The 25766-nt window shown below is 45.0% G+C and overlaps 1 gene segment (V, D, J or C); it reads right to left on the reverse strand.

Moving 5' to 3' along the window:
• Nucleotides 1-688: 688 nt before the first annotated feature.
• On the reverse strand, nucleotides 689-15067 carry LOC120022984. The segment is given in 5 exon segments: nucleotides 689-692; nucleotides 1376-1490; nucleotides 3561-3667; nucleotides 14502-14829; nucleotides 15019-15067. Coding segments are annotated over 5 exon segments (603 nt in total).
• Between the last annotated feature and the right edge of the window lie 10699 nt (nucleotides 15068-25766).

A 25766-nucleotide genomic window follows, 5' to 3' on the forward strand; every position in this document is an offset into this window, starting at 1 on the left:
TGATACCACAGTATGGTGTTGTAGCTGGGGAGAGTGTGTTCCACCTGCTGATACCACAGTATGGTGTTGTAGCTGGGGAGAGTGTGTTCCACCAGCTGATACCACAGTATGGTGTTGTAGCTGGGGAGAGTGTGTTCCACCTGCTGATACCACAGTATGGTGTTGTAGCTGGGGAGAGTGTGTTCCACCTGCTGATACCACAGTACGGTGTTGTAGCTGGGGAGAGTGTGTTCCACCTGCTGATACCACAGTATGGTGTTGTAGCTGGGGAGAGTGTGTTCCACCTGCTGATACCACAGTATGGTGTTGTAGCTGGGGAGAGTGTGTTCCACCTGCTGATACCACAGTATGGTGTTGTAGCTGGGGAGAGTGTGTTCCACCTGCTGATACCACAGTATGGTGTTGTAGCTGGGGAGAGTGTGTTCCACCTGCTGATACCACAGTATGGTGTTGTAGCTGGGGAGAGTGTGTTCCACCTGCTGATACCACAGTACGGTGTTGTAGCTGGGGAGAGTGTGTTCCACCTGCTGATACCACAGTATGGTGTTGTAGCTGGGGAGAGTGTGTTCCACCTGCTGATACCACAGTATGGTGTTGTAGCTGGGGAGAGTGTGTGAACAGGACAGCAGTTTCTCCAGAACTCTGAAATACTGAAGATGGAGACTGAAGAACGCTGGAACAGAGGAGTTCACCTGTTACAGAAGAGGAGAGAGAGACCTGTTTGTTATAACTACTGTAGTCATTCAGGAAATATATGGAATTATAGATTATTTTAGACGGTATCTAACCTGTGATCAAGAATAATCAAGAGATTCACGTTCGTAGGTGAAAAATATCCAATAGTGAAAGATTCTTAGTTTAACACTGAGTCAAGAGGAACATTCAAAAGGACATGGATCTTCAGCTCTCAGACTCCTTACTACACACCATAGTTTACTGTGGTACTGTGTCTGGTGAGTCCACATGGGTTTGTTGAGCTGTAACTCCCCCTACAGGAAAGACATGATATCATACCATACTGTATCATGGTCTCCTGTATATCAGAGGGATCCTCCCCTTTCTGTTAGACCAGCTGGTGAGTGTTTTGGCATGGAATCAGAGTCAGATACAGTGTGATGTTAATACAGGTGTGATTAGTCTACAGTACACCAGGGAGGAGGTTTTTGTAGAGCAGAGAGGGAGATCTGATGCACTGTGTAAACTAGCAGCACAGTAATACACAGCACTGCTATTTGGAGTTAGTTGATTGATGGTTAAGGTGCTGGTACCACCTGCATTAGCATCTCCTTCTATATCAAATCCAGCCTCAGGAAATCCAGATGTCCCTACCATGTATCCTAATAGCATTAATTCTCTGTAGTTGGATTTCTTGTACCAGAGGATGACATTATAGGTTGATATACTATGTGAACACTCCATCTTAGCCGACTCTCCCTGGTTCTTGTACAGGTCTTCAGGTCTCTGGTGAACCTGGTTACTGAGAGAAGAACCTGGAGAGAGAGACAAAGAGAAGGAGAGAGAGAAGAGAGAGAGAGGTGAAACAACATATAAAGAAACATATTCACTTGAAACATGAAAACTAATCAAATGAGGATATTAGTAGTTGATGAAATCAGTGATGTGAATACCTGCAGCCCAGGCTGTGTAACCCATGGTGATGGAGATAAGAATTGTGATCATGTTGACTCACTGTTAAGGAGACAGAATGAGACAGACAAACCCCTCCTCATGAATTAGAGGTGGCTTCTCATCAACTCATCTCAGTGATCTAATAGAGGGATGCTGCCTCCTTATGAGAACATCTAAAACATCAGAGACCTGAGATGAACCCTGCAGGAGGAGTCTATGTGGGACAGGAAGCAGGGTTTAGTAGAGCAGAGAGGGAGATCTGATGCACTGATATCTGGAGGTAGTTGATTGATGATTAAAGGAAAGATTCACCCATTTTGAATGTTATATAAATTTTTTCCATCTCTGAGTGAGGTTATATTGATGCCATGGGTCATGTCATGTTTTAATGTGTATCTGAGTTATTGGCGTTCCATCAGGCAGAAATCCTTCCGGTTGTCACGTTCTGACCTTAGTTCTTTTGTTATGTCTTTGTTTTAGTATGGTCAGGGCGTGAGTTGGGTGGGTTGTCTATGTTCGTTTTTCTATGTTGTGTTTTGCGTTTGGCCTGGTATGGTTCTCAATCAGAGGCAGGTGTCGTTAGTTGAGTATGATTCTCTGATTGAGAATCATACTTAGGTAGCCTTTTTTCCACCTGTGTTTGGTGGGTGATTATTTTCTGTTCTGTGTTTTGTATTTTCACCGTTCAGGACTGTTTAGTTTCGTTCTCGTGTTTTGTTGTTTTTGTTCAAGTATTCGTTTTCATTAAAAGAGATAATGAATACTTACCACGCTGCACCTTGGTCCTCCTCTCTTTCTCCCAACGACGAACGTTACAGAATCACCCACCACCAAAGGACCAAGCAGCGTGGTAACGGGCAGCAGCAGCAGCAGCAGCAGCAGCAGCAGCAGCAGCGGACAAAATCTCAGGACTCTTGGACATGGGAGGAGATTTTGAACGGAGAAGGACCCTGGGCTCAGGCTGGAGAATATCGCCACCCCAAAGCAGAGCTGGAGGCAGCGAAAGCTGAGCGGCGGTGGTATGAGGAGGCAGCACGGCAGCGCGGTTGGAAGCCCGAGAGGCAGCCCCAAAAATGTATTGGGGGGGGGAACATGGGGGGTGTGGCTAAGTCAGGTAGGAGACCTGAGCCAACTCCCCGTGCTTACCGTGGAGAGAGAGGGACCGGGCAGGCACCGTGTTATGCCGTGAGGCGCACGGTGTCCCCGGTGCGCAGGCATAGCCCGGTGCGGTACATAGCAGCGCCTCGTATCGGCCGGTCTAGAGTGGGCATCGAGCCAGGTGCCATGAAGCCGGCTCAGCGAATCTGGTTTCCAGTGCGTCTCCTCGGGCCGGGGTACATGCCCTACGCATGGTGTCCCCGGTTCGCCAGCACAGCCCAGTGCGGGCTATTCCACCTTGCCACACTGGCCTGGCTACGGGGAGCATTCAGCCAGGGTTGGGCAGGCTCGGTGCTCGATACCTGCAGTGCGCCTCCACGGTCCGGTCTATCCATTGCCGCCTCCACGCACCAGCCCTCCGGTGGCAGCCCCCCGCACCAGGCTGTCTCTCCGTGTCCTCCCTACAGGTGCTCCCGCCTGTTCAGTGCTGCCAGAGTCTTCCTCATGCCCAGCGCTGCCAGAGCCGCCCGTCAGCCAGGAGCTGCCAGAGCCGCCCGTCAGCCAGGAGCTGCCAGAGCCGCCCGTCAGCCAGGAGCTGCCAGAGCCGCCCGTCAGCCAGGAGCTGCCAGAGCCGTCCGTCAACCAGGAGCTGCCAGAGCCGCCCGTCAGCCAGGAGCTGCCAGAGCCTCCCGTCAGCCAGGAGCTGCCAGAGCCTCCCGTCAGCCAGGAGCTGCCAGAGCCGTCCGTCAGCCAGGAGCTGCCAGAGCCGTCCGTCAGCCAGGAGCTGCCAGAGCCGTCCGTCAACCAGGAGCTGCCAGAATCGCCCGTCACACCGGCGCTGCCGGAATCGCCCTTCACTCCGGAGATGCCGGAATCTCCCGTCCATTCGGGACCCGTGGCTAGGGTCCCCAGTCCGAGGTCGGCGGCGAGGGTCGCCGCGCTAAAGAGGCCACGGAGGCGGTTTAAGAGGCGGAGAAAGACTATGGTGGAGTGGGGTCCACGTCCAGCGCCAGAGCTGCCACCGCGGACAGACACCCACCCAGACCCTCCCCTATAGGTTCAGGTTTTGCGGCCGGAGTCCGCACTTTTGGGGGGGGGGTGGGTACTGTCACGTTCTGACCTTAGTTCTTTTGTTATGTCTTTGTTTTAGTATGGTCAGGGCGTGAGTTGGGTATAACTGTTCACAAAAAATATTGTTCTCACATATTAGTGTTATTTAACACTGTAAAATATAGGAATGAGTGGATTTGGGAGGATTATATCTTGTCAATTTTAGGTCTATATTTTTTGAAAAATATGTTATTTCAAGCACTTTTGGACAATTACTGTATATCTCCAGACAGAGGAACAGTTATAGGGGTGAGTTGTATCTCCAGACAGAGGAACAGTTATAGTGGTGAGTTGTATCTCCAGACAGGGGAACAGTTATAGTGGTGAGTTGTATCTCCAGACAGAGGAACAGTTATAGTGGTGAGTTGTATCTCCAGAGGAACAGTTATAGTGGTGAGTTGTATCTCCAGACAGAGGAACAGTTATAATGGTGAGTTGTATCTCCAGAGGAACAGTTATAGTGGTGAGTTGTATCTCCAGACAGAGGAACAGTTATAGTGGTGAGTTGTATCTCCAGAGGAACAGTTATAGTGGTGAGTTGTATCTCCAGACAGAGGAACAGTTAAAGTGGTGAGTTGTATCTCCAGAGGAACAGTTATAGTGGTGAGTTGTATCTCCAGAGGAACAGTTATAGTGGTGAGTTGTATCTCCAGACAGAGGAACAGTTATAGTGGTGAGTTGTATCTCCAGACAGAGGAACAGTTATAGTGGTGAGTTGTATCTCCAGAGGAACAGTTATAGTGGTGAGTTGTATCTCCAGAGGAACAGTTATAGTGGTGAGTTGTATCTCCAGACAGAGGAACAGTTATAGTGGTGAGTTGTATCTCCAGAGGAACAGTTATAGTGGTGAGTTGTATCTCCAGACAGAGGAACAGTTAGAGTGGTGAGTTGTATCTCCAGAGGAACAGTTAGAGTGGTGAGTTGTATCTCCAGAGGAACAGTTATAGTGGTGAGTTGTATCTCCAGACAGAGGAACAGTTATAGTGGTGAGTTGTATCTCCAGAGGAAAAGGTATAGTGGTGAGTTGTATCTCCAGACAGAGGAACAGTTATAGTGGTGAGTTGTATCTTCAGAGGAACAGTTATAGTGGTGAGTTGTATCTTCAGAGGAACAGTTATAGTGGTGAGTTGTATCTCCAGACAGAGGAACAGTTATAGTGGTGAGTTGTATCTCCAGACAGAGGAACAGTTATAGTGGTGAGTTGTATCTCCAGAGGAACAGTTATAGTGGTGAGTTGTATCTCCAGACAGAGGAACAGTTATAGTGGTGAGTTTTATCTCCAGAGGAACAGTTATACTGGTGAGTTGTATCTTCAGAGGAACAGTTATAGGGGTGAGTTGTATCTCCAGAGGAACAGTTATAGTGGTGAGTTGTATCTTCAGAGGAACCGTTATAGTGGTGAGTTGTATCTCCAAACAGAGGAACAGTTATAGTGGTGAGTTGCATCTCCAGAGGAACAGTTATAGTGGTGAGTTGTATCTTCAGAGGAACCGTTATAGTGGTGAGTTGTATCTCCAAACAGAGGAACAGTTATAGTGGTGAGTTGTATCTCCAGAGGAACAGTTATAGTGGTGAGTTGTATCTCCAGAGGAACAGTTATAGTGGTGAGTTGTATCTCCAGGGGAACAGTTATAGTGGTGAGTTGTATCTCCAGACAGAGGAACAGTTATAGTGGTGAGTTGTATCTCCAGACAGAGGAACAGTTATAGTGGTGAGTTGTATCTCCAGAGGAACAGTTATAGTGGTGAGTTATATCTCCAGACAGAGGAACAGTTATAATGGTGAGTTGTATCTCCAGAGGAACAGTTATAGTGGTGAGTTGTATCTCCAGACAGAGGAACAGTTATAGTGGTGAGTTGTATCTCCAGAGGAACAGTTATAGTGGTGAGTTGTATCTCCAGACAGAGGAACAGTTAGAGTGGTGAGTTGTATCTCCAGAGGAACAGTTAGAGTGGTGAGTTGTATCTCCAGAGGAACAGTTATAGTGGTGAATTGTATCTCCAGACAGAGGAACAGTTATAGTGGTGAGTTGTATCTCCAGACAGAGGAACAGTTATAGTGGTGAGTTGTATCTCCAGGGGAACAGTTATAGTGGTGAGTTGTATCTCCAGAGGAACAGTTATAATGGTGAGTTGTATCTCCAGAGGAACAGCTATAGTGGTGAGTTGTATCTCCAGACAGAGGAACAGTTATAGTGGTGAGTTGTATCTCCAGAGGAACAGTTATAGTGGTGAGTTGTATCTCCAGACAGAGGAACAGTTAAAGTGGTGAGTTGTATCTCCAGAGGAACAGTTATAGTGGTGAGTTGTATCTCCAGAGGAACAGTTATAATGGTGAGTTGTATCTCCAGACAGAGGAACAGTTATAGTGGTGAGTTGTATCTCCAGAGGAAAAGGTATAGTGGTGAGTTGTATCTCCAGACAGAGGAACAGTTATAGTGGTGAGTTGTATCTTCAGAGGAACAGTTATAGTGGTGAGTTGTATCTTCAGAGGAACAGTTATAGTGGTGAGTTGTATCTCCAGACAGAGGAACAGTTATAGTGGTGAGTTGTATCTCCAGAGGAACAGTTATAGTGGTGAGTTGTATCTCCAGAGGAACAGTTATAGTGGTGAGTTGTATCTCCAGACAGAGGAACAGTTATAGTGGTGAGTTGTATCTCCAGAGGAACAGTTATAGTGGTGAGTTGTATCTCCAGAAGAACAGTTATAGTGGTGAGTTGTATCTCTAGAGGAACAGTTATAGTGGTGAGTTGTATCTCCAGAGGAACAGTTATAGTGGTGAGTTGTATCTTCAGAGGAACCGTTATAGTGGTGAGTTGTATCTCCAGACAGAGGAACAGTTATAGTGGTGAGTTGTATCTCCAGAGGAACAGTTATAATGGTGAGTTGTATCTCCAGAGGAACAGTTATAGTGGTGAGTTGTATCTTCAGAGGAACAGTTATAGTGGTGAGTTGTATCTCCAGAGGAACAGTTATAGTGGTGAGTTGTATCTCCAGACAGAGGAACAGTTATAGTGGTGAGTTGTATCTCCAGACAGAGGAACAGTTATAGTGGTGAGTTGTATCTCCAGACAGAGGAACAGTTATAGTGGTGAGTTGTATCTCCAGAGGAACAGTTATAGTGGTGAGTTGTACCTTCAGAGGAACAGTTATAGTGGTGAGTTGTATCTTCAGAGGAACAGTTATAGTGGTGAGTTGTATCTCCAGACAGAGGAACAGTTATAGTGGTGAGTTGTATCTCCAGAGGAACAGTTATAGTGGTGAGTTGTATCTCCAGAGGAACAGTTATAGTGGTGAGTTGTATCTCCAGACAGAGGAACAGTTATAGTGGTGAGTTGTATCTCCAGAGGAACAGTTATAGTGGTGAGTTGTATCTCCAGAGGAACAGTTATAGTGGTGAGTGGTATCTCCAGACAGAGGAACAGTTATAGTGGTGAGTTGTATCTCCAGGTGAACAGTTATAGTGGTGAGTTGTATCTCCAGAGGAACAGTTATAGTGATGAGTTGTATCTCCAGAGGAACAGTTATAGTGGTGAGTTGTATCTCCAGACAGAGGAACAGTTATAGTGGTGAGTTGTATCTCCAGAGGAACAGTTATAGTGGTGAGTTGTATCTCCAGAGGAACAGTTATAGTGATGAGTTGTATCTCCAGAGGAACAGTTATAGTGGTGAGTTGTATCTCCAGACAGAGGAACAGTTATACTGGTGAGTTGCATCTCCAGACAGACGAACAGTTATAGTGGTGAGTTGTATCTCCAGACAGACGAACAGTTATACTGGTGAGTTGTATCTCCAGACAGACGAACAGTTATACTGATGAGTTGTATCTCCAGACGAACAGTTATAGTGGTGAGTGGTATCTCCAGACAGAGGAACAGTTATAGTGGTGAGTTGTATCTCCAGGTGAACAGTTATAGTGGTGAGTTGTATCTCCAGAGGAACAGTTATAGTGATGAGTTGTATCTCCAGAGGAACAGTTATAGTGGTGAGTTGTATCTCCAGACAGAGGAACAGTTATAGTGGTGAGTTGTATTTCCAGCCAGAGGAACAGTTATAGTGGTGAGTTGTATCTCCAGAGAAACAGTTATAGTGATGAGTTGTATCTCTAGAGGAACAGTTATAGTGGTGAGTTGTATCTCCAGAGGAACAGTTAAAGTGGTGAGTTGTATCTCCAGAGGAACAGTTATAGTGGTGAGATGTATCTCCAGAGGAACAGTTATAGTGGTGAGTTGTATCTCCAGACAGGGGAACAGTTATAGTGGTGAGTTGTATCTCCAGAGGAACAGTTATAGTGGTGAGTTGTATCTCCAGAGGAACAGTTATAGTGGTGAGTTGCATCTCCGAAGGAACAGTTATAGTAGTGAGTTGTATCTCCAGAGGAACAGTTATAGTGGTGAGTTGTATCTCCAGACAGAGGAGCAGTTATAGTAGTGAGTTGTATCTCCAGAGGAACAGTTATAGTGGTGAGTTGTATCTCCAGAGGAAAAGTTATAGTGGTGAGTTGTATCTCCAGAGGAACAGTTATAGTGGTGAGTTGTATCTCCAGACAGAGGAACAGTTATAGTGGTGAGTTGTATCTCCAGAGGAACAGTTATAGTGGTGAGTTGTATCTCCAGACAGAGGAACAGTTATAGTGGTGAGTTGTATCTCCAGAGGAACAGTTATAGTGGTGAGTTGTATCTCCAGAAGAACAGTTATAGTGGTGAGTTGTATCTCTAGAGGAACAGTTATAGTGGTGAGTTGTATCTCCAGAGGAACAGTTATAGTGGTGAGTTGTATCTTCAGAGGAACCGTTATAGTGGTGAGTTGTATCTCCAGACAGAGGAACAGTTATAGTGGTGAGTTGTATCTCCAGAGGAACAGTTATAGTGGTGAATTGTATCTCCAGAGGAACAGTTATAGTGGTGAGTTGTATCTTCAGAGGAACAGTTATAGTGGTGAGTTGTATCTCCAGAGGAACAGTTATAGTGGTGAGTTGTATCTCCAGACAGAGGAACAGTTATAGTGGTGAGTTGTATCTCCAGACAGAGGAACAGTTATAGTGGTGAGTTGTATCTCCAGACAGAGGAACAGTTATAGTGGTGAGTTGTATCTCCAGTGGAACAGTTATAGTGGTGAGTTGTACCTTCAGAGGAACAGTTATAGTGGTGAGTTGTATCTTCAGAGGAACAGTTATAGTGGTGAGTTGTATCTCCAGACAGAGGAACAGTTATAGTGGTGAGTTGTATCTCCAGAGGAACAGTTATAGTGGTGAGTTGTATCTCCAGAGGAACAGTTATAGTGGTGAGTTGTATCTCCAGACAGAGGAACAGTTATAGTGGTGAGTTGTATCTCCAGAGGAACAGTTATAGTGGTGAGTTGTATCTCCAGACAGAGGAACAGTTATAGTGGTGAGTTGTATCTCCAAACAGACGAACAGTTAGTGGTGAGTTGTATCTCCAGACAGACGAACAGTTATACTGGTGAGTTGTATTTCCAGACAGAGGAACAGTTATAGTGGTGAGTTGTATCTCCAGAGGAACAGTTATAGTGGTGAGTGGTATCTCCAGACAGAGGAACAGTTATAGTGGTGAGTTGTATCTCCAGGTGAACAGTTATAGTGGTGAGTTGTATCTCCAGAGGAACAGTTATAGTGATGAGTTGTATCTCCAGAGGAACAGTTATAGTGGTGAGTTGTATCTCCAGACAGAGGAACAGTTATAGTGGTGAGTTGTATTTCCAGACAGAGGAACAGTTATAGTGGTGAGTTGTATCTCCAGAGAAACAGTTATAGTGGTGAGTTGTATCTCTAGAGGAACAGTTATAGTGGTGAGTTGTATCTCCAGAGGAACAGTTATAGTGGTGAGTTGTATCTCCAGAGGAACAGTTATAGTGGTGAGATGTATCTCCAGAGGAACAGTTATAGTGGTGAGTTGTATCTCCAGACAGGGGAACAGTTATAGTGGTGAGTTGTATCTCCAGAGGAACAGTTATAGTGGTGAGTTGTATCTCCAGAGGAACAGTTATAGTGGTGAGTTGCATCTCCGAAGGAACAGTTATAGTAGTGAGTTGTATCTCCAGAGGAACAGTTATAGTGGTGAGTTGTATCTCCAGACAGAGGAGCAGTTATAGTAGTGAGTTGTATCTCCAGAGGAACAGTTATAGTGGTGAGTTGTATCTCCAGAGGAAAAGTTATAGTGGTGAGTTGTATCTCCAGAGGAACAGTTATAGTGGTGAGTTGTATCTCCAGACAGAGGAACAGTTATAGTGGTGAGTTGTATCTCCAGAGGAACAGTTATAGTGGTGAGTTGTATCTCCAGACAGAGGAACAGTTATAGTGGTGAGTTGTATCTCCAGAGGAACAGTTATAGTGGTGAGTTGTATCTCCAGAAGAACAGTTATAGTGGTGAGTTGTATCTCTAGAGGAACAGTTATAGTGGTGAGTTGTATCTCCAGAGGAACAGTTATAGTGGTGAGTTGTATCTCCAGACAGAGGAACAGTTATAGTAGTGAGTTGTATCTCCAGAGGATCAGTTATAGTGGTGAGTTGTATCTCCAGAGGAACAGTTATAGTGGCGAGTTGTGTGTGCTTAGGGTTGTTGTCCTGTTGGAAGGTGAACGTTTGCCCCAGACAGAGGAACTAATGAGATGTCTTTGCTGTGGTAACACATTATTTAAGCGTCCATAATTATCCATTTACAAGGCATTTACAAACCGTTTATGAATCATTACTAACACGTTTGTAAATGTTAGTAGGCTAGTTATTTATAAATGTGTATATATAGGGTGAGTATATATATATACCAGGGCCCTCTAGGGCCCTCCAATAGCACCGGCCCTGGCCCACGCCCCCTAGGGCCCTCCCATACCACCGGCCCTGGTACAGGCCCCCTAGGGCCCTCCCATACCACCAACCTTGGACCAGGCCCCCTAGTGCCCTCCCATACCACCAGCCCTGGTCCAGGCCCCCTAGGGCCCTCCCATACCACCGGCCCTGGTCCAGGCCCCCTAGGGCCCTCCCATACCACCGGCCCTGGTCCAGGCCCCCTAGGGCCCTCCCATACCACCAGCCCTGGTCCAGGCCCCCTAGGGCCCTCCCATACCACCGGCCCTGGTCCAGGACCATAGAGTGCCACAATACAGCATCTTCTAAATGTGTGTTGAGAAACACTCCCTCCTGGTGGAGAACTGAGGAAGTGCACCTAAACCATCTAAACTAGCCACTTCTAACAGTATCATTACCATCTGTTTGATATCAAATGGTTCATAGCAAAGTGTTGTTGAAGTGGTTGAAGACAGGTGCAGGTGTATAGAGCTGTAGTCAGTATTATATGAGAGGATCAGAGAGGGTTTTTGTAGAGGAGAGAGGGTATAGTGAAACACTGTGCATCACTAGCAGCACAGAAATACACTGCACTGTCTTCAGCTTCTGTCACTTTGGGAATATGTAGATACGCCATTTTATTAGCTGCAGCATCTCCACTGACATTAAAACGCCCTTTAAAGGAATCTTCCACCGTTGGACTGGTGTTACTCACATACCCAATGAGTTTCAGAGCAGTGTTTTGGGCTGACTGTTGGTACCACAGTATCATGTAGTAACTTGTATCAGTGTGGCTGCAGGTGAGATTAACTTTATCTTCAGGTCCTTTTAGTATTGCAGTAGGAGTCTGGTGAACTTTGTCTGTTGGTAAAAGCCCTGTGGATGAAAACAGACAATATGAAATATACAGTATTACTCAGCATATTGACAGCAATATATTTCAGTAGTAAATCTATCTTTCATGAGGGATTTAGTACCTGTCACCCATAGTGGTAGAGTTGCTACATGTATGAGAAGCTTGATCATGTTGATGGTTCTGGAGAGAAGAGTCACATGGACAAGGAGAAAGGGTTTTCAGATAGTCAGAGATGTGATGTCATCTAGTGGGAGTGTCAAATGTATGTCAGCATTCCAAATGGCTCCCTATTCCCTTTCTAGTGCACTACTTTAGACCAGAGCCCATAGGGGGGAGGGGAGAATAAGGCAATAGAGAAGGGGAGCTGAACTGAGCTGCCGGAGGGGAAGGAAATGACATCACTTTGACGTCAGAACTTGTGTTGATATTCAAGCAGATCCCTTGTTCACCTACAGGTCTCCTGTTCAACTTAAAGGTGTATTGTGGAACATACCGGTATCTACATCATTGAAAGTCTCTTTTAGTCTTTAGATTTGATCTGTGTTATAGATTCTGCAGTCATCACACTAGAAATAGGATGTAATTTGAAGAAATACCTGAACCGTTTCTTCAAGACAACATCAACCACATTATTTGGTCTAGAGGTTTGATATCAACTTCCTCCATGTGCTCAGACATCTACAGCGGTGGATAGCAGGTGTGCTGGGTGTTGATGTACACTGCAGTTATGGAGTAAAGGACCAGAAGGGGGGTTTGTAGAAGAGAGAAGGGTATCTACATCACTGTGTTGACTTCAGGTCAGAACAGTAATACACTGCACTGACTTCAGGTCAGAACAGTAATACACTGCACTGACTTCAGGTCAGAACAGTAATACACTGCACTGACTTCAGGTCAGAACAGTAAAACACTGCACTGACTTCAGGTCAGAACAGTAATACACTGCACTGACTTCAGGTCAGAACAGTAATACACTGCACTGACTTCAGGTCAGAACAGTAATACACTGCACTGACTTCAGGTCAGAACAGTAATACACTGCACTGACTTCAGGTCAGAACAGTAATACACTGCACTGACTTCAGGTCAGAACAGTAATACACTGCACTGACTTCAGGTCAGAACAGTAATACACTGCACTGACTTCAGGTCAGAACAGTAATACACTGCACTGACTTCAGGTCAGAACAGTAATACACTGCACTGACTTCAGGTCAGAACAGTAATACACTGCACTGACTTCAGGTCAGAACAGTAATACACTGCACTGACTTCAGGCCAGAACAGTAATACACTGCACTGACTTCAGGTCAGAACAGTAATACACTGGACTGACTTCAGGTCAGAACAGTAATACACTGCACTGACTTCAGGTCAGAACAGTAATACACTGCACTGACTTCAGGTCAGAACAGTAATACACTGCACTGACTTCAGGTCAGAACAGTAATACACTGCACTGACTTCAGGTCAGAACAGTAAGGGAGAGAGAGAAGGGAGAGCGAGAAGGGAGAGAGCGAAAGAGGGGAGAGAGGGAGAGAGGGAGAGAGAGAGATAGAGAGTAGTCATGTGAATCACATCTATTCAGGGGGAGAGTAATGGAATATGACATTGTAACATTGCATAATGTATGTTAATGAGTGATGACACTAAACTGTAGATACTGGTATACTGTACTAGGACAGATATCACCTTGCTTATGCCATCATCCATCTGTGTTTATTCATTGGCACTGAGTCAAAGTCAAAGCTCAGATGCAGGTGTTCTGAGCCGTGGTGTAATATTACCATCAGACAGGGTTTTTGTAGAGGACAGGAGGAAGTCTACATCACTGTGCTGGCTGGCTGCACAGTAATAAACTGCACTGTGTTCAGGTCCTCTCAGACTCACTAGATGAAGATACGCCTCTTTCCCACCGTCTCCACTCACATTGAAGTGCTTTACAAATGATTTCTCCATGGTTATTAACTTGGTATTTGCATAACCAATGAGTTTCATAGCAGTGTCTCCTGCTGACTGTTTGTACCATAGTATCACGTAGTAGTTAGGGATAGTATGGCTGCAGGTGAGTTGAACGTTTCCTCCAGGTCCTTCTGTTAGTGCCACAGGACTCTGATGAACCATGCTACTAAACGACTGTCCTGTGGACAGAGAGAGAGAGAGAGAGAGGGAGAGAGAGAAGAGAGGAGAGAGGGAGAGAATGTGACAGAGAGAGAGAGAGAGGGGAGAGGGGAGAAGGTGAGAGAGAAGGAGAGAGAAGAGAGGAGAGAGGGAGAGAAGGTGAGAGAGAAGGAGCGAGAGAAAATATATTTTATTCAGTTTGATGACATTCGTAGTCTCGTTAGGCTTCTCATCGTAAGTGATTTAATACCTGTCACCCAAAGTGGTAGAGCCGCCAGGTGAATCAGAACTCTGAACATCATGATGAAGAAAAAGATTATGACGATGATGAAGATGATGAAAATGCTGAGGAAGACGATGATGATGAGGATGTGATATGAGTGTCTCCTGGATGAAGCTCTGAGGTGAAAGGAGATTGGCTGTAGTAGTATCATGTTTCCTTCTGGGTGGTGGATAGTGACAGTGTTAGAGGGAGTGTCAGGAAGCCTGTACTGTAAAGCTTGCTCATAGGACCTCACTGTGAACATGACTGATTACATGATCATGACAATGAAACCATCAGACATTAGAAGAACTAGAGTTAGAGGTACAGTATGTGATGAGATCATCAGACATTAGTAGAACTAGAGTTAGAGGTCCCCCTACAGTATGTGATGAGACCATCAGACATTAGTAGAACTAGAGTTAGAGGTCCCCCTACAGTATGTGATGAGACCATCAGACATTAGAGGAACTAGAGTTAGAGGTCCCCCTACAGTATGTGATGAGACCATCAGACATTAGAAGAACTAGAGTTAGAGGTCCCCCTACAGTATGTGATGAGACCATCTCTTTACATATTATATTACATCCTATTGAAATACTGGGGTTTTTGTGCAGCTGTACTTGTTGTCTGTATCACTGTGTTGACTCACAGCACAGAAGTACATGCCGCTGTCTCCTGCCTCCAACTTCTTCACCTTGAAAGATCCCCTCTCAACTACAGTCTTGTTGGCTGAGAATTTGTCTTCACTGAATTCCCCTGAATACTCAGGTTTGGAACTGGGAGTAGTGAAGGCTACCTGCTTCATTCCCTCTCCTGGAAGCTGTCTGTACCAGTACATCTGAATGTGTCTTACATCCTTAGTGTGACTGCAGTTCATCTGAGCATCCCTGTCTTTCAGTTCCCAGAGTATGGTGGGTGTCTGAGTGACTTCACTCCCCTCAACAAGACCTGTAAGGATACAGTGAGAATGAAATCAATAGAGTTAGGTTCAGTTAGACCTGAATACATCAAGACTCAGGTGAAGTGAACATATGCTTGGAAACATCAATATCTATAACTAGAGAAGTCCTTCATTGTAAATAAGAATGTTGTTCTTAACTTTCCTGGTTAAATAAATGAAACATTATGAAACTGTACCTGCAGCACAGAGCAGTGAGACAGTAACAGTGGAGAGAAATGTGAACATGTTTGATCACGTTATATGTGAGAGTGCTGGAAAGAGTCTGGTATCAATGTATATAAAACAAGAGGAGTGTCACATAGATGAATAGATGCCAATCAGTAGACCACGGCAGGTTCCACCATATTCAACATGTCCGTGAAGTGGGAGGGACTGATGATCTGAATACATCATGCTAATTAGTGGTCCAGACTGTAGAGACATTCACATTATTAAAGTTAGAGGTCCCCCTACAGTCCATGATGAGACCATCAGCTCTTTACATATTATATTCTATCCTATAGAGCTCGCCAGCTTGTAGAGCCTAAAACACGGAAATGAGTCAGCATTTTCTACCTCTGGTTCGTTGACCATTGCTGTGGGAGAAATGAAGGGGGAAAATAATGGGGTTTTGGGATATAAGGTCTGAAGTTAAAACAGGCTTTGCAGATATTGTACGTTTTGTTCTGTGCAGTAACTTAAGGATCTGACCTTTTTTTCCCAAATTTCTACTAAAATGACATACCTGAATCTAACTGCCTGTAGCTCAGGACCTGAAGCAAGGATATGCATATTCTTGATCCCATTTGAAAGGAAACACTTTGAAGTTTGTGGATCTGGGAAATTAATGTAGGAGAATATAACACATTTAATCTGGTAAAATATCAGTAAAAACAAAACATACGTTTTCCTGACCGAAAAAATTAATCGTCTTTGAAATGCAAGAGAAAGGCCATACTTTCAGATTGGAGTCTAGGTGTAATTTAAATTTTAGCCACCAGATGGCAGTAGTGTGTGTGAAAAGTTTCAGACTGATCCAGTGAAGAATTGCATTACTGCACAATATTTTGAAATAATCCTGACAGGAGTTTTACCAAATGTGCCATTTTTGGTCCATTGATATATTTTCAAGTACATAACTATAGAGAACACAGACAAATTATATGGTAATATCAAATTAGAGTTTACACACTTCCAGGAATGTCATACATGATGGATCATTAGCTCATTCACTAACATTCACACATCTAGATGGCCGGGCGGGGTGGGTATGAAGCCAGAGACAGCAGTGGGGTCAAACTGTAGAACATAAAACTAGATTTTATCAAACAAAACTATGCTACATTTTATCTCTGGGACCCTCAGGATGACACATCAGAGCCAGATTACTGAATGTAAGTACATTATTTACCTTCAGAGGTGAATGTATCAAACCAGTTGCCCTGATAAAAGTGTTTTGTTGTTGTGGACTCTCCTCAAACAATAGCATGGTATTTTAGTCAATGTAATAACTACTGGTGAACGGGTGAAAGTGAGTGGTGCCCGCTGGGCTAGAGCGGCTGTAAGGGCTGCATGTGGGATATTTGGAGCAGAGGTATGAATAGTTGAATGGGAGATGTTTTTAACCATTTAAAATTATTATAAATACATTTTATCGTTTGGGAAACACCAGTGAATTTAACCAAGAAGGTAATGTCATCTAAAACAATAATTGGGTTCCATTATGTGGAACAACGTCTGAGACTGATGTAAATGTTCCACCTGCTGATACCACAGTATGGTGTTGTAGCTGGGGAGAGTGTGTTCCACCTGCTGATACCACAGTATGGTGTTGTAGCTGGGGAGAGTGTGTTCCACCTGCTGATACCACAGTATGGTGTTGCAGCTGGGGAGAGTGTGTTCCACCTGCTGATACCACAGTATGGTGTTGTAGCTGGGGAGAGTGTGTTCCACCTGCTGATACCACAGTATGGTGTTGTAGCTGGGGAGAGTGTGTTCCACCTGCTGATACCACAGTATGGTGTTGTAGCTGGGGAGAGTTTGTTCCACCTGCTGATACCACAGTATGGTGTTGTAGCTGGGGAGAGTGTGTTCCACCTGCTGATACCACAGTATGGTGTTGTAGCTGGGGAGAGTGTGTTCCACCTGCTGATACCACAGTATGGTGTTGTAGCTGGGGAGAGTGTGTTCCACCTGCTGATACCACAGTATGGTGTTGTAGCTGGGGAGAGTGTGTTCCACCTGCTGATACCACAGTATGGTGTTGTAGCTGGGGAGAGTGTGTTCCACCTGCTGATACCACAGTATGGTGTTGTAGCTGGGGAGAGTGTGTTCCACCTGCTGATACCACAGTATGGTGTTGTAGCTGGGGAGAGTGTGTTCCACCTGCTGATACCACAGTATGGTGTTGTAGCTGGGGAGAGTGTGTTCCACCTGCTGATACCACAGTATGGTGTTGTAGCTGGGGAGAGTGTGTTCCACCTGCTGATACCACTTTATGGTGTTGTAGCTGGGGAGAGTGTGTTCCACCTGCTGATACCACAGTATGGTGTTGTAGCTGGGGAGAGTGTGTTCCACCTGCTGATACCACAGTATGGTGTTGTAGCTGGGGAGAGTGTGTTCCACCTGCTGATACCACAGTATGGTGTTGTAGCTGGGGAGAGTGTGTTCCACCTGCTGATACCACAGTACGGTGTTGTAGCTGGGGAGAGTGTGTTCCGAATGCTGATACCACAGTATGGTGTTGTAGCTGGGGAGAGTGTGTTCCACCTGCTGATACCACAGTATGGTGTTGTAGCTGGGGAGAGTGTGTTCCACCTGCTGATACCACAGTATGGTGTTGTAGCTGGGGAGAGTGTGTTCCACCTGCTGATACCACAGTATGGTGTTGTAGCTGGGGAGAGTGTGTTCCACCTGCTGATACCACAGTATGGTGTTGTAGCTGGGGAGAGTGTGTTCCACCTGCTGATACCACAGTATGGTGTTGTAGCTGGGGAGAGTGTGTTCCACCTGCTGATACCACAGTATGGTGTTGTAGCTGGGGAGAGTGTGTTCCACCTGCTGATACCACAGTATGGTGTTGTAGCTGGGGAGAGTGTGTTCCACCTGCTGATACCACAGTATGGTGTTGTAGCTGGGGAGAGTGTGTTCCACCTGCTGATACCACAGTATGGTGTTGTAGCTGGGGAGAGTGTGTTCCACCTGCTGATACCACAGTATGGTGTTGTAGCTGGGGAGAGTGTGTTCCACCTGCTGATACCACAGTATGGTGTTGTAGCTGGGGAGAGTGTGTTCCACCTGCTGATACCACAGTATGGTGTTGTAGCTGGGGAGAGTGTGTTCCACCTGCTGATACCACAGTATGGTGTTGTAGCTGGGGAGAGTGTGTTCCACCTGCTGATACCACAGTATGGTGTTGTAGCTGGGGAGAGTGTGTTCCACCTGCTGATACCACAGTATGGTGTTGTAGCTGGGGAGAGTGTGTTCCACCTGCTGATACCACAGTATGGTGTTGTAGCTGGGGAGAGTGTGTTCCACCTGCTGATACCACAGTACGGTGTTGTAGCTGGGGAGAGTGTGTTCCACCTGCTGATACCACAGTATGGTGTTGTAGCTGGGGAGAGTGTGTTCCACCTGCTGATACCACAGTATGGTGTTGTAGCTGGGGAGAGTGTGTTCCACCTGCTGATACCACAGTATGGTGCTGTAGCTGGGGAGAGTGTGTTCCACCTGCTGATACCACAGTATGGTGTTGTAGCTGGGGAGAGTGTGTTCCACCTGCTGATACCACAGTATGGTGTTGTAGCTGGGGAGAGTGTGTTCCACCTGCTGATACCACAGTATGGTGTTGTAGCCGGGGAGAGTGTGTTCCACCTGCTGATACCACAGTATGGTGTTGTAGCCGGGGAGAGTGTGTTCCACCTGCTGATACCACAGTATGGTGTTGTAGCTGGGGAGAGTATGTTATTTTAGACGGTATCTAACCTGTGATCAAGAATAATGAGAGATTCACGTTCATAGGTGAATAATATCCAACAGTGAAAGAGTCTTAGTTCAACAGTGAGTCAAGATGAACATTCAAAAGGACATGGATCTTCAGCTCTCAGACTCCTTACTACACACCATAGTTTACTGTGGTACTGTGTCTGGTGAGTCCACATGGATTTGTTGAGCTGTAACTCCCCCTACAGGAAAGACATGATATCATACCATACTGTATCATGGTCTCCTGTATATCAGAGGGAACCTCCCCTTTCTGTTAGACCAGCTGGTGAGTGTTTTGGCATTGAATCAGAGTCAGATACAGTGTGATGTTAATACAGGTGTGATTAGTCTACAGTACACCAGGGAGGAGGTTTTTGTAGAGCAGAGAGGGAGATCTGGTGCACTGTGTAAACTAGCAGCACAGTAATACACAGCACTGCTATTTGGAGTTAGTTGATTGATGGTTAAGGTGCTGGTACCACCTGCATTAGCATCTCCTTCTACATTAAATCCAGCCTCAGGATATCCAGTTTTCCCATTCTGGTATCCTAAATACACAGGTTCTCTGTAGTTGGATTGCTTGTACCAGAGGATACGATTATAGCTTGATATACTATGTGAACACTCCATCTTAGCCGACTTTCCCTGGTTCTTGTACAGGGATGCAGGACTCTGGTAAACCTGGTTACTGAGAGAAGAACCTAGAGAAAGAGACAGACAGACAGAAAGAGAGAGAGAGAGAGAGAGAGAGAGAGAGAGAGAGAGAGAGCGAGAGAGAGGCAACATATAAAGAAACATTTTCACCTGAAACATAAAAAACAATCAAGTGAGGATATTAGTAGTTGATGAAATCAGTGATGTGAATACCTGCAGCCCAGGCTGTGTAACCCATGGTGATGGAGATAAGAATTGTGATCATGTTGACTCACTGTTAAGGAGACAGAATGAGACAGACAAACCCCTCCTCATGAATTAGAGGTGGCTTCTCATCAACTCATCTCAGTGATCTAATAGAGGGATGCTGCCTCCTTATGAGAACATCTAAAACATCAGAGACCTGAGATGAACCCTGCAGGAGGAGTCTATGTGGGACAGGAAGCAGGGTTTAGTAGAGCAGAGAGGGAGATCTGGCAAGATAGAACAGCACACTCTGGTAAGACGAGGGAGGGCTGTCTGTGCATATTTGTAAACAACAGCTGGTGCACGAAATCTAAGGAAGTCTCTAGATTTTGGTCACCTGAAGTAGAGTATATTGTGATAAATTGCAGGCCACACTACTTTGCCAAGAGAGTTTTCAGCTATACCTTTTGTGGCTATTTTTTTACCACCACAGACAGATGCTGGCACTAAGACCGCACTCAGTCAGCTGTATAAGGAAATAAGCAAACAGGAAAACGCTCACCCAGAGGCGGCACTCCTAGTGGCCGGAGACTTTAACTTCTCTGGGATAGTTGGGACGCTAGCGTCCCCAACTGACAAGCACCCCCAACCCCCCCCTCACTGATTTGCATCGCGTCACAATTAAATAGTAGCATCTAAATATCATTAAATCACAAGTCCAAGACACCAAATGAAAGATACAGATCTTGTGAATAAAGCCACCATTTCAGATTTTTAAAATGTTTTACAGGGAAGACAAAATATGTAAATCTATTAGCTAACCACGTTAGCAAAAGACACCATTTTTCTTTGTCCACCATTTTTTCTCTCCACCAGTAGCTATCACCAATTCGGCCAAATAAAGATATTGATAGCCACTAACCAAGAAAAAACCTCATCAGATGACAGTCTGATAACATATTTATTGTATAGGATAGGTTTTGTTAGAAAAATGTGCATATTTCAGGTAGAAATCATAGTTTACAATTGCACCCACCATCACAACTCGACTAGAATAAATACAGAGAGCAACGTGTATTACCTAATTACTAATCATAAAACATTTCTTAAAAATACACAGCTCACAGCAATGGAAAGACACAGATCTTGTGAATTCAGACAATATTTCAGATGTTCTAAGTGTTTTACAGCGAAAACACAATAAATCGTTATATTAGCATACCACATATGCAAACGTTACCCGAGCATTGATTCAAGCCAAAGAGAGCGATATCGTTATCATCGCCAAAATATATTAATTTTTTCACTAACCTTCTCAGAATTCTTCCGATGACACTCCTGTAACATCATATTACAACATACATATAGAGTTTGTTCGAAAATGTGCATATTTAGCCACAAAAAAACGTGGTTATACAATGAGAATAGTAGCCAACCTGGGCTGAAAATGTCGGGCGCCATTTTGGACAGTGATCTAGCGTAATGAATAACTAATCATAAACTTTACTAAAAAATATAGGGTGGACAGCAATCGAAAGACAAATTAGTTCTTAATGCAATCGCTGAATTACATTTCTAAAATTATCCTTACTGTGCAATACAGGGTTCGCCAAGCGAAGCTACACAAAACAAAATGGCGGCTTATGCGTTTGACATTTTTCAACAGAATAACGATTTATCATCAAAAATAGTTCTTACTATGAGCTGATCTTCAATCAGAATCTTGGGCAATGTATCCTTTCTCCGGTCTAATCGTCTTTTGGTCGAAAGATGTCCTCTTGTCCTGTCGAAATGGCCACTAACGTTCGGCATGTACTGGAAACGTGACCAGCTCTTCAAAGTACGTCACAAAGAAATGCCTCAAAATCGCACTAAACGGATATAAATTGCTATAAAACGGTTTAAATTAACTACCTTATGATGTCTTTAACACCTATAACGAATAAAAACATGACCGGCGATATATAAGTGGCTAAACCAAAGCTTGGAAGGAGGCCAGTCCGACGACCACTCTGCGTCGAGCGCACTGTTGAAAAGGACGTTCTTTCCGCTCCAGGGTCTATTTATAGAGCCCGGATTGCGCAATCCACTCCATTCAAAATCTCCCCGCTTACTGACATCTAGAGGAAGGCGTAGGCAGTGTTTGTAGCATCATAGCATTCACAGGGACTTATGAACTGACCTGGGAGCAGGGGCCAAGATTTCTGAAATCTCACTCCCTGGCAGGAAAAGTGCTGTAGAATGAGTTCTGTTTCACTCAGAGACATAATTCCAACGGTTATAGAAACTAGAGAGTGTTTTCTATCCAATAATAACAATAATATGCATATTGTACGAGCAAGAATTGAGTACTAGGCAGTTTAATTTGGAGACCAATTTTCGCTAAGTCGAAACAGCACCCCCTATATCCCAGAGAGGTTAATGCAGGGAAACTTAAATCAGTTCTACCAAATTTCTATCAACATGTTAAATGTGCAACCAGAGGGAATACAATTCCAGTTCACCTGTACTCCACACACAGAGACGCGTACAAAGCTCTCCATCGCCCTCCATTTGGTAAATCCGACCACAACTCTATCCTCCTGATTCCTGCTTACAAGCAGAAATGAAAGCAGGAAGCACCAGTGACTCGGTCTATTAAAAAGTGGTCAGATGAAGCAGATGCCAAACTACAGGACTGTTTCGCTATCACAGACTGGAACATGTTCCGGGATTCCTCCGATGGCATTGAGGAGTACACCACATCAGTCACTGGCTTTATCAATAAGTGCATCGAGGACGTCGTCCCCATAGTGACTGTACGTTCATACCCCAACCAGAAGCAATGGAATACAGGCAACATTCGCACTGAGCTAAAGGGTAGAGCTGCCGCTTTCAAGGTGCGGGACTCTAACCCGGAAGCTTACAAGAAATCGTGCTATGCCCTGCGACGAACCATCAAACAGGCAAAGTGTCAATACAGGGCTAAGACTGAATCATACTACACCGGCTCCAACGCTCGTCTTATGTGGCAGGGCTTGCAAACTATTACAGACTACAAAGGGAAGCACAGCCGCGAGCTGCCCAGTGACACGAGCCTACCACACGAGCTAAACCACTTCTTTGCTCGCTTCGAGGCAAGCAACACTGAGGCATGCATGAGAGCATCAGCTGTTCCGGACGACTGTGTGATCACGCTCTCCGTAGCCGACGTGAGTAAGGCCTTTAAACAGGTCAACATACACAAGGCTGCGGAGCCAGACGGATTACCAGCATGTGCTGACCAACTGGCAGGTGTCTTCACTGACATTTTCAACATGTCGCTGATTGAGTCTGTAATACCAACATGTGTCAAGCAGACCACCATAGTCCCTGTACCCAAGAACACAAAGGCAACCTGCATAAATGACTACAGGCCCGTAGCACTCGTCCGTAGCCATGAAGTGCTTTGAAAGGTTGGTAATGCTCACATCAAAACAATTCTCCCAGAAACCCTAGACCCACTCCAATTTTCATACCGCCCAAACAGATCCACAGATGATGCAATCTCTATTGTACTCAAATCAAATCAAATGTATTTATATAGCCCTTCTTACATCAGCTGATATCTCAAAGTGCTGTACAGAAACCCAGCCTAAAACCCCAAACAGCAAGCAATGCAGGTGTAGAAGCACGGTGGCTAGGAAAAACTCCCTAGAAAGGCCAAAACCTAGGAAGAAACCTAGAGAAGAACCAGGCTATGAGGGGTGGTCACTCCTCTTCTGGCTGTGCCGGGTGGAGATTATAACAGAACATGGCCAAGATGTTCAAATGTTCATAAATGACCAGCATGGTCAAATAATAATAATCACAGTAGTTGTCGAGGGTGCAACAAGTCAGTACCTCAGGAGTAAATGTCAGTTGGCTTTTCATAGCCGATCATTGAGAGTATCTCTACCGCTCCTGCTGTCTCTAGAGAGTTGAAAACAGCAGGTCTGGGACAGGTAGCACGTCCGGTGAACAGGTCAGGGTTCCATAGCCGCAGGCAGAACAGTTGAAACTGGAGGTGGACTGGGGACAGCAAGGAGTCATCATGCCAGGTAGTCCTGAGGCACGGTCATAGGGCTCAGGTCCTCCGAGAGAGAGAAAGAAAGAGAGAATTAGAGAGAGCATACTTAAATTCACACAGGACACCGGATAAGACAGGAGAAGTACTCCAGATATAACAGACTGACCCTAGCCCCCCGACACATAAACTACTGCAGCATAAATAATGGAGGCTGAGACAGGAGGGGTCAGGACACACTGTGGCCCCATCCGATGATACCCCCGGACAGGGCCAAACAGGCAGGATAAGCCCCCACACCACTAGAGGGATATCTTCAACCACCAACTTACCATCCTGAGACAAGGCCAAGTATAGCCCACAAAGATCTCCGCCACGGCACAACCCAAGGGGGGCCGCCAACCCAAAGAGGAAGATCACGTCAGCGACTCAACCCACTCAAGTGACGCACCCCTCCTAGGGACGGCATTGAAGAGCACTGTAATAGCCCCTGTAATAGGGTTAGAGGCAGATAATCTCAGTGGAGAGAGGGGAACCGGCCAGGCAGAGACAGCAAGGATGGTCCGTTGCTCCAGAGCCTTTTCGTTCACCTTCACACTCCTGGGCCAGACTACACTCAATCATATGACCAATCATATGACCTACTGAAGAGATGAGTCTTCAGTAAAGACTTAAAGGTTGAGACCGAGAGTGCGTCTCTCACATGGGTAGGCAGAACATTCCATAAAAATGGAGCTCTATAGGAGAAACCCCTGCCTCCAGCTGTTTGCTTAGAAATTCTAGGGACAATTAGGAGGCCTGCGTCTTGTGACCGTAGCATACGTGTAGGTATGTACGGCAGGACCAAATCGGAAAGATAGGGAGGAGCAAGCCCATGTAATGCTTTGTAGGTTAGCAGTAAAACCTTGAAATCACTCCACACTGCCCTTTCCCACCTGGACAAAAGGAACACCTATGTGAGAATGCTGTTCAATGACTACAGCTCAGCGTTCAACAACATCAAAGCTCATCACTAAGCTAAGGATCCTGGTACTTAACACCTCAACTGGATCCTGGACTTCCTGACGATACTGGTGTATCTCACATACCCAATGAGTTTCAGAGCAGTGTTTTGAACAGTAATACACTGCACTGACTTCAGGTCCGAACAGTAATACACTGCACTGACTTCAGGTCCGAACAGTAATACACTGGACTGACTTCAGGTCAGAACAGTAATACACTGCACTGACTTCAGGTCAGAACAGTAATATAATGCACTGTCTTCAGGTCAGAACAGTAATACACTGCACTGACTTCAGGTCAGAACAGTAATACACTGCACTGACTTCAGGTCAGAACAGCAATACACTGCACTGACTTCAGGTCAGAACAGTAATACACTGCACTGACTTCAGGACAGAACAGTAATACACTGCACTGACTTCAGGTCAGAACAGTAATACACTGCACTGACTTCAGGACAGAACAGTAATACACTGCACTGACTTCAGGTCAGAACAGTAATATAATGCACTGTCTTCAGGTCAGAACAGTAATACACTGCACTGACTTCAGGTCAGAACAGTAATACACTGCACTGACTTCAGGTCAGAACAGAAGCTGAAGAGATGCTTCTTTCGATCCATTTCCAAGGATTTCAAAATGCTCTTAAAATGATCCTTCAACTGTCTGACTTTTATTATACACAAATCCAATCAGTTTCAGACTAGTATCATCTATTGACTGCTGGTACCATAATAAAGTATTGTATAAACTAGTAGTATGGCTGCTGGTACTATAATATAGTATTGTATAAACTAGTAGTATGGCTGCTGGTACCATAATATAGTATTGCATAAACTAGTAGTATGGCTGCTGGTACCATAACATAGTATTGTATAAACTAGTAGTATGACTGCTGGTACCATAACATAGTATTGTATAAACTAGTAGTATGTCTGCTGGTACCATAATATAGTATTGCATAAACTAGTAGTATGGCTGCTGGTACCATAATATAGTATTGTATAAACTAGTAGTATGGCTGCTGGTACTATAATATAGTATTGTATAAACTAGTAGTATGGCCACTGGTACTATAATATAGTATTGTAT

Source organism: Salvelinus namaycush, chromosome 28 (genome assembly GCF_016432855.1).
Source record: "Salvelinus namaycush isolate Seneca chromosome 28, SaNama_1.0, whole genome shotgun sequence".
NCBI lineage: Eukaryota > Metazoa > Chordata > Actinopteri > Salmoniformes > Salmonidae > Salvelinus > Salvelinus namaycush.